Source organism: Morone saxatilis, unplaced genomic scaffold (assembly GCF_004916995.1).
Source record: "Morone saxatilis isolate NCDOM2014 unplaced genomic scaffold, NCSU_SB_2.0 Contig15, whole genome shotgun sequence".
NCBI lineage: Eukaryota > Metazoa > Chordata > Actinopteri > Moronidae > Morone > Morone saxatilis.
The window spans coordinates 5018783-5034170 of NW_023339707.1; the positions used below are offsets into that span (position 1 = coordinate 5018783).

Consider the following 15388-nt stretch of genomic DNA (forward strand, 5'->3'; position numbering starts at 1 on the left):
CCCCCCCCAAGCCGACGGACCCGTGAAAAAACTCCCAATGCAGCAAAATCCATTCCGCTTTCAAATCTATTTCACAAACACGCAACAAGGACCTCAAACGCAGCGGCATGTTTACTGGCCGCCCATTGGTCCGTCCTGCTCCGGCTCTGCTCCAATCCCAGCGGAGAGGGGCAGGAGCGTGCGCCCCACCTTGTTTCGGTCACGTGACGTGAGCTTACGAAGATGGTGGAAGTTTGTTCTTCCTTGAAGTGAAGCCCCGACTGAAACCTAAACATCCTGCACTCCGAGGGCTGGGAGTCCACCGCAGCGCGACCACTTCGGTTACACAGCCTCCCTTCGGACCCGGGTAAGTGATGGCAGCCAATAAGTAGACCTCTCAGCGGTGGTATTTGTGGTGTTTCGTTGCCGTTGGACTTTGGGATTTTCCAGCCAGCCATGATGATGACACGAGCTAGCAGCTAGCCGGGCTGGGACGGCAGCTGGCTGTCAGACTGAGCCGGGGGTCGGCTGACAGTCAACACGTAGCTGCCCAGCCGCTCCTGCGACCACCCCGCCACTGTAAACACACACACTGCTCAGCGTCAGTGCACTTTATTAGCCAACAAGGACATACTGTGCTTCACTGTGCGGCTAACTAGTTAGCGTTAGCTCGGTATCCAGTCCTGGTTGGATTAAATTATGTAATCTTTACCAACATTTGTTAGCTTAGCCAACTAGAAAGGGGCTGTAGAGGGATAGTGACTAAAGCAGGTGCTCGTTGTCATTAACTAATGCTCATGCTGGCTAGCAGAGTTGAAGTTAAAGTTAAAGCTGTTCTCGTACGCCAAACTCAATTCGATATATAACGTTAGTTTAGTGTTGCCGCGCTCATTGGTGAAGTTTATAGTTTATATGACACAAAATACGAGACTAATAGAACATTAGGACTAACTCAAAACGAAATATTTTGCTGACACCAGCACAATGGTTGAATGTGAAATAAACCCGCTGTTTATAGCTTTATGGAGCACGTTTGTTGCTGCCCAGCAGCTGTTCTGACTGCATAGTTTTGTCTCCTTGGAGAATTGTAGTTATGTGAGGAAGAGACAATGATTTTTTGTCACAACTGTTAGTCATCTGCATGTTGGCAAGGCTGGTCGTGTCCCCGTCTGCCGCTATGGTTCTCTACAGGGAGTATCAGGTGTTTCGTAAGCTGGTGACTAAACAGGGAGGGTGTTTTCTAGGATGGCCCTCCTGTTATGGGAAGTTTTTTTGATTGTTAATAATCCATTACACAAGATCTCCAACGTGACCTTTGACCTGAAAGACAAAAGTTAGGTTGGATTTTCAGTAATTAGTGACATATGTGCGATTATTTATTCAAAACAAAAACAACCTATGAATTATCTGAATGATTTTACATTCTGGATATTAGTTAAAACTACTGTTACTTCTGTAAGTGTGGACAGTGACTTTTGAGCAATTGATTCCTTGAAGCATCATAATAGAAGAACCTTGTGCCTTTTATCTTATAATCACAACAAGTTGATTATCATGAAGTTATTTTTTGGGCGATATGCACCATTATTTTGTTTGCTTAGTCATGGTCTAAACAGTTTATCTCTACGTGTCAGCCCAAGGAGTTACCAGTTTAGAGAATACAAGTTTAGCTGTTCGGGTGCACAGCTGGTGCAGTTTGAGTTCAAATGTGTTTTTTTTTTTAGCTGGTTAAAAAAATCCAAGGCAGGTCATCGTAGAGTTTAATATTCAACGAATCCCCTCATCTTACAAAACGCGGTCGGCCTTCTGGCGAGGCTGCGAAGTCAGCAGTTGCAATTAATTATTGACGGAGACTGAAGCAGTAGCCAAAGTGAAAGTTTACCCAGGAGCTCCTCACTTTCTCCTTCTCTGCCATGTGCATACTGGACGAGATAGACTGAGGAACATGCATTATTCAGTGGCGCCGCATCGAGGTAACGGACCAGATTCTAGGAAAGATCACAGGACCTGATTCCGGTGCCAGTGTTACCCTTTCCTCTCTCTCTCTCTCTTTCATTGACACATTTGTGAGTGGTGCAGCTCATTTGCCACTGGATTCATAACTGTTTTGGTTTGTTTTTTTGCTTCTTTTAAAGAGAAAATGAAACCCAAGCCCTTTAAAGCTGTCGTCAGTGTTTTTTATAAATTATATTTCATACAGCTTGCAGTGGAATTTCTGAAAATGTCATCCCAAAACAGATAGCACAAACAGGTGTCACTCCCTTAAGTCTTCTTTCTAGAGCGGTCAGTTTACAGAACTGTTTCTAAAACTGTACCTGGAACAATCCATCACAGAAGAGGCAAAGACACAAGCAAAGCAGCCTTGGATGTAAAGTTTTCTCTGTGTCATCACACCGTAGCAGCTGATTGGTGGCCCTTTATTGGGGGGTCGCTACGAGGCCTCCTGGAAAATGAAGGGAATCCCTAACTGAAGTAGAAATAGATGACTTGACTCCAGCCTCCTGTGGTGAACAGGTGCACCGAGATAATGTAGGTTGGATGGGTTACAATAGTTAATATTTGTTCAAAGCAGCACCTGTTGTCTTTATGCATTCAGTTGTTGACAGCATTGTGTGGACTCTTTACTGGTTTGTAGTCAGGTGTATTTGTCCCTCAGCCACAGAGCAGAAACATGGGGACAGGTAGTATTTTTGGGTTAGTTAAGTAACAAGTTAACAATTGACAAAATCACACTTAATCCAAGAAGTATTTCACAGACTGCGGGTCTGACCCTTGTCTCCATTTACCACCTGAAATTATAGCGCAAGTTGTGTGTGTTTCACATGACGGTCTGCTTGTTTGACTTGATGTTTTGAGTTCACAGTCAGTCTCTTATTGCTGTTTGGAACTCAACCGTCAACAGCTGATAATAGTGTTTCAGTGTTGAAGATGGATTCCAGTAAGGGAAGACAAGTAACAAATGTAGCCTCCACATCTATTAAAGTTGATGCTCCAGATTACATTACATTCATTTGGCAGACGCTTCTGTCCAAAAGACTTACAGTAAGTGCATTTGACCTCCAACAGTAAAAAGAAGTAAGTGTTTGCATATTAGCTACATGGGGCATTATGGGGGGCTCAGTGAGCTATGTTGGATGAGACTGGATCATTTACTGTTTTTCTTTCACTGTGAATAAATGCAGGGAGGAATTGCAGGTTCATGCTTCAAGCAGAAAGAGATGACAGCTATTGTGCACAGTCAATGTACATGAATACAGGCAGAACAGGTGCACATATGGGAAGTGCACATGATGTAATTCAGAGACAAGAAGAAGACCGTCATTTATGTCATCTATGTAGGCAGCAGTATATATCATGATTTGCTTTATGCGTCATGCCTAAAGTCTACATTGTTATCCTCTAATAGTGACTGGCTGATTGTTATGCTGTCTGCATTATCTGTTTGAATCGTACTTGATTGTACTATTTAATAGAAAACTGGCTGTTATTAGAATAAATGAAGCTGAAACATGATTGTACTTATTGTTTACCTATTTACTGTAAGCATTAGTAAGATAGGGATGCGCATACACTCCTTGATTGTTTTTTTTTTGTTTTCTTGCTAATTTAGTTTAGATGTCTTGTTGTGCGCGAAATAGAATTACCATACAGTGAGCTCATGTGCGTGTTTAACCTAATGATGTGTTGTCTGTGCTGCAGGCCTTCAACCCAGCCCTATGTCATGGATGGTGGAGTCACCAAGTCGGGCACTTCCAACGGTTACCCTATGAAGGCACAGCTACAAATCATTGGTAAGTGTTCACATCTTATCAAAGTTGAAATATCAAAGTTAAAATCAAACATTTCTTGTTTTACGTTGAACATGAGGCTTCGTCTGTTCAAAAATGATGATAATAACAGGCCTTTTATTAATGTAAAACAAGGAAACAAGTCAATAGTAAATAATAGAATGATGGCCGCATTCCATTTGGTGCTTGAGTTTCAGGGTGCTGATATTGTGCATGCTGACTCACTGTCACACTGTCATGGCTAATTGGGCACTTTAATCGAACAGAGCCATTGTTAATATTATTAGTAGCACCTGTGCTTTTCTTACTGTGGGACGTCAAAATGTCTGCCGTGATAAAAGCCTATTGTGAGAACTTAGCCTGTCTTCTTTGCCTTGCCTTATGTTTTATTGTGTGGTGATGTTCCTCCATCACTGCATCGCCAGACATTTTGACTACCGCTGCCTCACCAGCTAAATACATTTTGCACTGGTTTTATCCAACTGGTAATATCCAGATTTCATTGCAGTCATGTTCCCCTGTTCTGCTTTTCATTTAAAAAATGTGCTATAAACAGTATTTCCTTGTTCCTGAGTTATTGTTTTCCTTTTCCTCTTTCTTTCTGCACCAACATGACTGACTGTCCGCTGCACGGTTCCTTCTCCCTCTTTCAGTGCTATCAGCAAAACTAAAAGAGAACAAGAAAAACTGGTTTGGTCCCAGTCCTTATGTGGAGGTGACAGTCGACGGCCAGTCCAAGAAAACAGAGAAATGCAACAACACCCACAGCCCTAAATGGAAGCAGCCGCTCACTGTGTGAGTCAAAGTCTTGCCGGGATTACCAGACCTATATCACGTTTGATCACGTTTATGATAATCAGAACTTTACTATTCTGTTGCTACTCATAAAAGAGATTTTACTCCAGCCAGACATGTGTCAGATAGTATTTAAAATGCAAATATTCGGTCTGCTGTGCTGCCTGCATTCTGGGATTTGCCGCATAGGACATGGAGTGAATTCTAATGTTTTGATGTTAGGCCATTACCTCAGCTTTGACAAACATCTTACCCTAATTATTAGTCATCCTGTTGTGTGAAATGTCACCAGTCTCACCAGCCTGCTATTCCAGGAAGATCAAAAACAACTGTTATTTACCAAAGAATCCTTTATTGGGGTTGCACACATTGTTTTCAGTTTCAGTTTTACCTCTATGTGGTTGATCGGAACTATACCAGCAATCCTGGTATAGCTCTTGAATTACAGGTAACTAACTGACTAGCCATTATTGATACAGTACAAGATATGTTGAAGCATCTTAAGGAAAAGTAGTAGCAGCTTTAAGTTTCTCATGAAAAATATTGTCGCCTTCAGATTTGTTTTGAAGGTTATAAAGAAAACATACAAACACATGTAGCACATATTGTAGTAAACACTGCCTGTGCTGCTGGGTGATGGACAGCTAAAATGTACTTCACAACAGTGCAAGTCAGTTGATGGTCCTGGTGTAATAAACTGTGATGGCTGTTCATGAGATTGCTAATAGTGAAATCGGTGGTTATTTTGAGTTTTGGCTTTGAGGAGGAAGCATATCTCGAAAAATAACTGCTGACTCAAGTATTTGGCATTGCACATCATCATTTCTTCAGAAAACTATGCAGACTTTAAGGAGTTTATCCAAAGCATACAAAAATAGACTTTCTAATAATTGTATAAAATTGCTGGTTTAACATATGATCTTAATCAAGATGTCTTGCCTGCGGCAGTTTTCTCTCTGAGTGAGTCACTGGGACTTGTTTTTCGGGAAGGATATTGTCTGTAGTGTAACTCTGAGTTCAGGATAATGGTGTGTGTACAGTTTAAAGAGCAGATATGCTATCTCTGAGTGGTTGGCACACATAAGGAAAATGCCACACAGCGGTGAGAGAGCGTTCATTTACAGGAATCCTGTTTCTAAACATGTACTGTAAACTTAGTGCACTCTCACCACTTGACTTCCTGCAGTCCAACATATTCACACATCAGGTGTCCTCTTAATTTTAGCCTGTCCACGATCTTCTGCTGTGCAAGGCCACCTTCTTAATATAGAGTTCTACAATTTCTCTGGCACCCATGGGGGCAGGGTTATTATGTAACAAGTGTTTACTATGGGATGTAATGGGACCTGAGCCCATGTGCCCACAAGTGTTTTTCCTGGGGTCGCTGAGGGTGCTAGCTAAACAACTGTCATAGTAGTGGTCATAGATACACGTTGTCCCTGAATAGCTTCTGAACTTTATTGTCTGTGGGTTGATTTCACCACAAGACCTTTGCTGCTCACACAGTGGCTGATGGGACTGCAAATTATCAGCTGCTTTGGGAGAAAAAAAAAAAAAAAACATCGGTGGATTGATACATTAGAAAAAGCAATTATTTTTTATCCATGTTGGTATCAGTAAACTTAAAACTAAATGCTTATAAATTGTGACGCAGACGTCAGGTGGTGGGAGCTCTGACATCAAGCTACATTTGTTCTCCTTTTGTAAATTGTTATTGAAGGAATAGCAGATTACCAGTTTCCTGCTGAAAAAAGAGGAAATAAAGCTCACGTCGGAGGTTATGAAGTCTCGATTGTTAGATCCTAGAGAGCTTTCTTAAATCAGATCCTCAGTGGACAAGAGCAAGTATCCATCCAAAAGCATCGACGCATTGCACGTTTCAACAAATTCATTTGTTTCAACAGGATCGTGACTCCATTCAGCAAACTGGTGTTCCGGGTGTGGAGCCACCAGACCCTGAAGTCAGACGTGTTGCTAGGCATGGCCACGCTGGACGTCAGTGACACGCTCAAGACTAATGACATGAAAAGTGAGTGTATGACACACACTCAATTTTGCTGTTACTTTCACAACAATTCAAGCCAGCTCCCTCAGGATGTCTGTGTTTCTATGTGCAGAAAAACTTCCTTGACATTGACACACTTGGTGTTATGTTTACAGACACCCTAGATGACATTATTCAAAAACTGCAATGTGGGTAGACGATGTATTCCTAGTGTCTAAAATGAGTAAATAGCTTCACTAACATAAATAAAGCATCAATATGATCTTTTTTTTATGCCTTAAAAATGTTTTGGTTGGTTTAGTTTGGTTGTCAGATAATATGGGTGGTGTTTCCTTTGTTTTCTTGATGACATTTGAGTTTCTCAAGGTGGAACTTTTTGTCTGTTCAGTTGTCATGGCTATTACTTCAACAGCGAAATGCACCACTTCCTGCACACCCGTGCTTTTGGCAAAATACATATCTTGTATCAATCTGGTGTGGCTCGATGCATCTGTGTCGCAGCAGTCAAACAAAATGTAGAAACAGCTGGAGGCCTCTATCACAAACTAACCCCCTCCCCCCCCAAAAAAAAAAAATACAGAGAGCATATAAAGCATTTACAGATGTGGTTTATTAGACTTTTGAGTACAAAAATAAAATAAACGAGTTGCTCCACTTAACATTTCCGAACGAGGCTGCTGTTTTTTGTCATCCTCTTTTTTCCCCTGGTAGATTTTTGGGATGTTTCTTTGGTTTGTTTCTCATAAAGACTCCATTCAGTCCCTTTCTGGTCATGTTTTATGCATGGACCCTGTCCAGCAGTGCTAATGACAGGGAACTCTGGGTACAAATCACATGTCAAGAGCTGATTGATGGTCAATGTGAGGGCAGCGTAATACACACTGATCCCCATAAGTTTTTAATTTGAATGACTTGTAGATTTGATTGTGATCTAATGGTGGTGTCTTGTTTCTGTCATTTATTTAGATAACTGTAATGTCTCTCTGCACTGAGCCAAGTAAAAGGCTACTGGTATTGCTGTTCAGCGGTGACAAAATGTATACAATCTAGTTGGCATTTGGCAAAAATTTTAACTTTTCAACTTATTTTTTAATGTTAAGAGTATTTTGAACTCTTGCTGTATATCGCTGGTTTAGTTTTGATGAAATTTAAAGGGGAAAATGCATGTATCCACTGGTTGACTCAAAGACTGCCTGCATCATCAGGCGACATATTTCAGTTGTCATTGTCCTACTCTGACCATCTTGTGTTTTTGTTGTCTCAATGTAGTCTCTGAGGTGGTGCAGACCTTACAGCTGTGTGCAGACAGAGACCAGTCAGACGTGGTGGGAGACCTGTCTGTCTGCCTTGACGGCATGACTGTCGACCCCGAGATGTTTGCCACGGCCGAGGCTGACCATCACAGTGAGTCACAGCAGAGCCACAAGCCGGGAACGCATGCAGACCGCTTCATTTCAGCTGTAAAACAAAAAAAATAGTCTGGTCCTTGTCTGGTCAAAACCAAATCCTGGGAAAACAGGAAATGAGCTCATTTAAAAATGATTTCCTTTCTTTCAGTATCAATTCCAAGTTGCTTACAGTTCAAGATTGTGGGATAATGAGGCAAATCAACTGGGTTTAGTACACTCGTATTAGATCAAAGATTTCTGTGTTTGTGAACACAAATTTCTGCTTCATTTATGTTGTGTGTTTTTACTTCAGGTCAATCAAATGGGGAATCGCAACCAAACGGGGATCATGCCATAAAGTACAGTATCTTTTCCCATTTTCAGTAGAGTGGAGTTCCACTTGTGTCGCATTTCCAGTTTCTGTTTGTTTTGTTTTTTTACAGCTTTGTTTATCCTCATCCATCCTTCCTCCTCACAGGCGGAGTCGAGACAGCTCTCCAGCTGTGGACGTCGTAGAGCACAGGTCTTCTCCCAGCGGCCGGAGGTCAGTGAACAGCACAGGGTCTCCCTCGGTGTCGTCAGGGAGCTCGAGGCCTCTCCGACCACCCAGGCCCTCCAGACCTCCCCCTCCAACCCCCCGCAGACCCACCTCTTCTCCAGGTCAGACATACGTACTGTTACTAGACACTTTTCATGTTGGTACAGGAGGAAAACAAAAGTCAAGTGCTCTTCTTGTCAGGATCTAATCAATGTCAAACATTTACCCTGAGGCTGAATTGCGAGTCGGGCCAAGACCTGACTTGCATACATTTTTTGTACGAGCGGTTTGCTGTGATATGAGTCATATTCACACGAAGCAACACTGCAATAGCACCAACAATTGGACCGAAATGTGTCAGTGTTTGGTCTGTGAAGAGAAAAATTGGCCTTTCGTTAATTCTACTTTTGTTTCCTTGCCAGCTCAAGCAGTAAAGCCAGTCCACTTTGATTTAAAAACGGCTTTCTTTTTCTTTGTGATTTAACTTTGTGACATCTGATTTTTTCCTCAGCATCTTCCAGCAACGGCTCTGCACCGGCTGATGGCAGCGATGGTCAGTCAGGTTCCGAAACACCCGTGCGAACGCCGGTCCCAGGACCCTCATCAGCCCCAGACTCAAGTCCATCAGCAGGCTCAGCCACATCAGTGTCCAGCTCTGGAGCTGCAGCAACCAGACAGCCAACCAGCAGCAACACACCTGCTGTCACACCCAGGGTCCCCGCTGTCAATGCTGGACCGCTGCCCCCTGGGTCAGCTCTCATTTTGTTGTCTTTTGCAGAAGATTATTTTGGGCACAAATTTCGTCAATTCAGGCTAATGTGTCACTAGTACGAAAGAGTGACTTAAAAGTATTATCTGATCTTCCACTGTCATGCTCAGCAGCAATAGCATTGTAGTGCCAAAGCCGCTTATATGTTTTGCTGCTTTTTCTTAAAGAACAAAGGAACAGAACAAGCTTCAAAAAACACAAACTTACTCAAAAGAAAGTTCAAGAAGAGAAGAATTGATTATTCACCCGGAGTAGGATTAGTGCGTTGCAAAGAAACTGGGTCATCTTTGAGCAAAAAGTCTGGGCTAACCTTTACCTCAGCCCAACAGAAATACAGCAGTGAGGCATGGTTTAGTGAGCATTTGTGTGTTCCTGAAGCCATATATAGATAAAAGGAAGTGTGTATACAATACGAGCACAAGGATGTGTGTGTGTGATGACAACAATGAAGTGGTATTACTGGTTGGTTTAGATTTCACAAACCACTGAAATCCAGAGATATTTAAAAAAAAACAACCTAGCAGTTAAGAATGCAGGCACAAGTGACAAATGTGAAGGTAGAGAAATGTTTTTGTCAGTAGAAAACGGCACAGGTGTGTCTGAACATTACATCTGAGAGTATGTTACAATTGTATTGTGGTTGTGACTAACACACTCTATTATCTTCACATCATTAGTGCTGTTTTAGTGTCGTCATTGTGACAACACGGTGACCTTCGCCGGCTCTTTGCTGGCTTTCGTAGCGGGATGAGTCATGCCGTGCTAGCTGTTTTAAATCCGTAGATAACCTAAATGGTCGGAGCCGTGCACCATTACCTAATGTCCTCAATTTTATTGCCACTTTTTTATTATCTAGGTGGGAGCAGCGGGTGGATCAGAACGGCAGGTTGTATTTTGTTGATCACGTGGAAAAGAGAACGACATGGGAGCGCCCTGAACCACTGCCCCCTGGGTAAAAACTCCTTGCCCTCTGATCTTTCTCTTGTTGGATACAGATAGTATTTCTTTTGTTTTATTAGTAAATCACATAAGACACTGTCCCCATTTTAAACAATATGCCCTATTGTAAGATCCTGATATATTATTTACTTTACATTACATTTATTTAGCTGACGCTTTTAGTAAGCCAGCATTGCATTTCATCAGTAACTACCTGCGGAGTTCCTGTTTTGTTTGCATCTTTTGCTCTATTTGCATGAGCACAAGGGTGCACATGTATGAGGATCACAGTTTCATGATACAGTTAACCGCACTAATCCCAGTGTTTACTAGCCTGCTGGCTATTTTTTATATTTGACAAACCTTTTTTCAAACTTCAAAGATACCCACAATGCATCTTGATGAGAACCACTGAATGTAGACATATAACTCTACAGGGTACCTTTTAACTACTTTACAAAGAAGAGTGTATTTAGTTTATCTGTCATGGAAGGCTTATGTTTACTGCCAAAGTTACAACATGCAAAGGAGTCTCACTCTCCAAATTCCTTTGTTACAAGGGCCTTAGTGTAAATTAAGGCAAAGGTAGTGTTTCAGTACGAAGATGGACCTAGTTTTATACAAAATGTAGCTTTTCTTAAATCCAGTAACATCTTAGTAACACTGAGATAGATTCATTGGTTTAAACAGTGCTTTGAAAGTCATATGTTTTTAGCCAGTCTTCCTATAATCACTCTTTTCCTCCTTTTCCCCATTGTCTTCCCCCATTTCATTTGTCTTTAGCTGGGAGCGTCGCGTAGACCAGATGGGGCGGGTCTACTTCGTTGATCACATCACGCGAACCACCACGTGGCAGCGCCCCACAATGGAGACGGTGCGTAACTACGAGCAGTGGCAGCACCAGCGCAGCCAGCTGCAGGGCGCCATGCAGCAGTTCAACCAGAGATTCATCTTCGGGGTGAGACTTCCTCTTTGCAATGTGATGCTGTGGGTGTTAATAAACTGGAACATGGTGACTCACCTCCACTAGTTTAAGAAAATGAGCGTTGCAAAAAGTTTTTGCTGAAAAGTAAGTTTTGCAAGATCCAAGTCTTTGCTTAATGCTGACACTTCAATAAATGTACCCATAACCCAGTTGCTGTTAATAGGTAGCTCAGGATTATAGTTCAGTTAAAGCATTTTACATAGTCTGCACTAACATGTTTATGTTTGTGACATTACTGTTAATGAGGAACACTACCGATTGTCAAACACCCAACTGATTTAAAGATGTTACTTTGGTTCAAGCTGATATTTGTCTTTACATCTGACTCTACCCTCGTAATATGTCCTGTTAAACCAAAGTAACTCGATTTGTTTGATTGTGCATCAGGTCACAAATACAAACACTGTCGTTGTAAGTGCTTTTTGAGTCATATGAATTATTCTGATTCTCCGCTGTGTAGCTACAAGACCAGGTCTCAGCCACCCAGAATAAGGAGTTTGATCCTCTCGGGCCTCTGCCGCACGGATGGGGTAAGATCTCTAAGGCTTTTCAATTTAAATGCACAGACCTGTGAGACTTTTTATTTTATCGCACTAATGTGTGTTAAAGTACTCCACATTACTTTTCCTTTCAGAACTTGATCAAGAAGTTTGTTTAAGATAAGCTGTCAACAATGAGTTCCAACACCTGTGTGAGTCAGAGTTGTAGCTTAAAGGTGGTCCACCTCTGCGATTATAAAAACATCCCAGGGATCACACACATTTCCACGTAAACCATGGTGTAATGGAATATACAAGACAGTTAAATATAACATTTAAATCCTGTAGAGAGGTGCAATTACATGACTGTACTCATCGGGAAAGCTCCATCTTAAATGTCTTCCTGGGCACCAAAAACACGCTTTTCTCGACCTATACTGCATTTATCGCTCGATCTGTGCACTAATCTGACTATTACACAATTTGATTATCCTCTTCTGGGACCTTTGGGCAATAGTGGACCTTGATCTACCTCAAGGACTGTTAGTCTCTGAGCTGGCTTCCTGTCTTCCAGCCCTGTTGATATACAGTGGTATATACAGTATACAATGGTATATCTTTGGTTGTGGCAGATACATTTACTTGGTAAAATATCCATAACAACATACAACACTGGAGAATGTACCTTGTTTTACAAATAAAGTAGTTGGTGTCACTTCAAATGGTAAAATATAACAAACTTTTTTCATGCAGAAAGTGGGTGATTTCAATATGTAGGTATTATAAAATCCCTCCAAACCTCCAATGCCTGTTAATACAAGTTGAACAGTGGAGTAACTGATTGTTACTGTGTCTTTTCAGAGAAGAGAACGGACACAAATGGCAGAGTTTATTTTGTACATCACCCTACGCGGACAACACAGTGGGAGGACCCAAGAACACAGGGGTAAGTTTGTGTGTGTGTTTGCATATTCCACTGCGGTCATTTCATCTGCATATCAGATCAAAATGTAAATGCCCTATCCTTGTATATGACATAAATGAGTTCCCTTGAAACAATCCATCACTAAACGTTGATGTAATCTCATTTCTTAGGTTGCTTAATGAGAAAGCACTTCCAGAGGGCTGGGAGATGAGATTCACTGTAGACGGTATTCCCTACTTCGTAGACCACAACAGGAGAACGACCACCTACATCGACCCTCGCACTGGAAAATCCTCACTGTATGTCCTCCACCATTTTGTTTTCTACTTCCTCATAATCTTGAGACTGTAGAATTACATAACAGTATTACTTTGTAACATCTAGAGGCATCAAGTAATCTGATCTTGGTCAGTGACCAGCAGATATTAAAGAGTACAGCATGTATACTATGAGGTCCTTTGTAACCATTATGCCTTGGATACATGTTTGTGTACTTGTTTGGTGTCACTGTCAATACAAATCTGGCTTTAGTTTTTCTAGCATTCCTGCATGCCAGAAAGCATACGTACTGTAGTTCTGTATTTTTAGAGCTTGTGACGTATTATCCTGATATGACTAATGGGTCACTTAGTCTCTTCATTTCATTCTGTCAGTCTCACAGATAAAACACCTCAGCTGATTCATGATAATGATTTGTGAGCGTAACATGACTTGAGAATAATAACTTTGGTTTGGTTCCAGTGGTGGAAAAACCAGTTTGGTGAATGGGGATAAGAATGTGAGGAGCAGTAGCATACTTGGCAAACAGTTTTTACATAATACACCTTTGTGTACTATAATACGTTTTTTAATCATATCAAGAATGGGAGAGACATGAAAACAGCAACAAATATCACCTTCAGATAATTAAAAAAACACATTATTTATATAATTGTGGGATAAAAACAAGTTCATATTTAATATGCTTTAAGATATTAAAACATGTATATCTCTGCTTCCCTCACAGTGAAAACGGACCTCAGATCACCTACGTTCGAGACTTCAAGGCCAAAGTACAGTACTTCAGATTCTGGTGCCAGGTAGGAGTCATAAGAGTAAACAGTTTGACAGAATCACCGGTTAGTTATTCTTAAGTAAAGCTCTCTGTCCCAATCTCTGTATCAATCAGGAAGGGTACCATAAGCATCAGGAGACTGCTTGAATTTATACCTGATTTGGAAGGAGATATTTTGAGTGGTTGAATATTATATGGAGAGAATCAGCACTCCTATACCATTGGAGGACTAAAGCTTGTAATTGCACTGATTGGCACCCCTTCACCCACAAAGCAAGAACTGATGAGATAAATTACCCCTCAGATTAACAATCCGCAGAGTCTTGAGTCATAGTGCTGTGATGTAAATAGAAAAAAATGTAAAAACATGCAATCAGAGACATGGCTTCAATTTGTGTCATCCATCGGTGCCACACTTTGAAAATCAAGCGGACTGATAAACAGGCTTTAGCCATAGCACTGGCACTGTTATCCTCTAGAAAACCTCAAGAAAGGGGGGGGAGGGCATGCCGATTCTGTAGTGAGTTTGTATTCTATAAATGATACCCATCATTTATGAAGTAGTAAATAATACTAGTGTTTGTGTGTTTTGATTTGAATGACTCATGAGCTGGCAGGTGTTGTCATGTCACAGCTGAAAGCACATTTGTCCCCTAAATGCTTCTGACAAGTGTTTCCTCTTTCTCCAGCAACTGTCAATGCCTCAACACATCAAGATCACGGTATCCAGAAAAACCCTGTTTGAGGACTCCTTCCAGCAGGTAAAGCGACCCGCTGTCACACAGAACTCACTCTATTCTTTACTATTTAGGATACACTTACTCTACCTGTAGCTGAGGTTATGTTTTTTCACTTTTCGAGTTGAATTCAAAATCTGTGTAAGTATCTGCTGGTCTTGTTAAAAGTGTAAAAATGTTTTAGATTATGCAAACTTAAGGTCAGTTTTCTCCATGTTTTTACTGCAGTTAATAAAGACTTTATTTTAAAATAGGAAATTCTTAGTGCACAGGGATGGAGGTACAACATAACCTCTTGCCTTATTTAGGGAAGATCTCATAATATCTCTTATTACCTTTTCCCTATTCTTATTAACTTCCCATTAATTGGACTTTGATTTGGGCCCCTTTATCAGCTTTATATACCATCTTTACCTGGTTTTAAATTAAGTTCCATGTTGCAGTACTCAGATATGCAAAAGTCAGTTTCTGAACTTTAACATAACTAAAAAAGGACTGCATTTGTTAATGTCACAGTAACACAGAATAAGTGCAGGGATTAAATTTAAGAAGCAGATTGAAGGAAACAAACCTGCTGCATGCAACACTTGACCGTTTTTCTCGGTTGCTTTCGCACAACGTTGAAAGAAATCATGATTTTTAAAACGTGTGCAGTTCTCACGTGTTTTTCGGTGCAATTCCTCAGCTGTCATTTATCAAACTCACTTAAACACAGGGTCTGAAACTGAGATTTAAGCAGACACTACAGTCACTGATCTGGACAGGACAAAACTCAGAGATGTTAAACAGCCCACTCATACAGAGGAGAGGATGTGAATGTATTCTGTATGTGATGTGCTTGGTCAGAGGGAGAGGTGGACCAAGAGGGAGGACAGAGCCTCCATGCTGCTGTGAGGACTTCATGGCAGAGACATGTAGAGAACGGCTTCCCCATAGATTACAGTGTTTCCTCTAGGATTTTTTTGTAGCAGTGGGGGCAGGCTTGTCCGAACAACCCCCCCCCCCCC

The 15388-nt window shown here is 41.3% G+C and overlaps 1 protein-coding gene across 1 annotated transcript in view; it reads left to right on the forward strand.

Moving 5' to 3' along the window:
* Window positions 1–188: 188 nt before the first annotated feature.
* Window positions 189–15388, forward strand: part of itchb (itchy E3 ubiquitin protein ligase b) — a 22344-nt gene continuing 7144 nt past the window's right edge. The window contains exons 1-15 of the mRNA XM_035656391.1: window positions 189–346; window positions 3679–3770; window positions 4421–4562; window positions 6467–6591; window positions 7837–7971; window positions 8269–8314; window positions 8434–8615; window positions 9005–9242; window positions 10119–10214; window positions 10985–11159; window positions 11647–11716; window positions 12527–12611; window positions 12761–12889; window positions 13597–13669; window positions 14334–14405. Of these exons, the coding sequence (XP_035512284.1) occupies window positions 3701–3770; window positions 4421–4562; window positions 6467–6591; window positions 7837–7971; window positions 8269–8314; window positions 8434–8615; window positions 9005–9242; window positions 10119–10214; window positions 10985–11159; window positions 11647–11716; window positions 12527–12611; window positions 12761–12889; window positions 13597–13669; window positions 14334–14405 (1638 nt within the window). The 5' untranslated portion in view covers window positions 189–346; window positions 3679–3700. The remainder of the gene's footprint in view (window positions 347–3678; window positions 3771–4420; window positions 4563–6466; window positions 6592–7836; window positions 7972–8268; window positions 8315–8433; window positions 8616–9004; window positions 9243–10118; window positions 10215–10984; window positions 11160–11646; window positions 11717–12526; window positions 12612–12760; window positions 12890–13596; window positions 13670–14333; window positions 14406–15388) is intronic.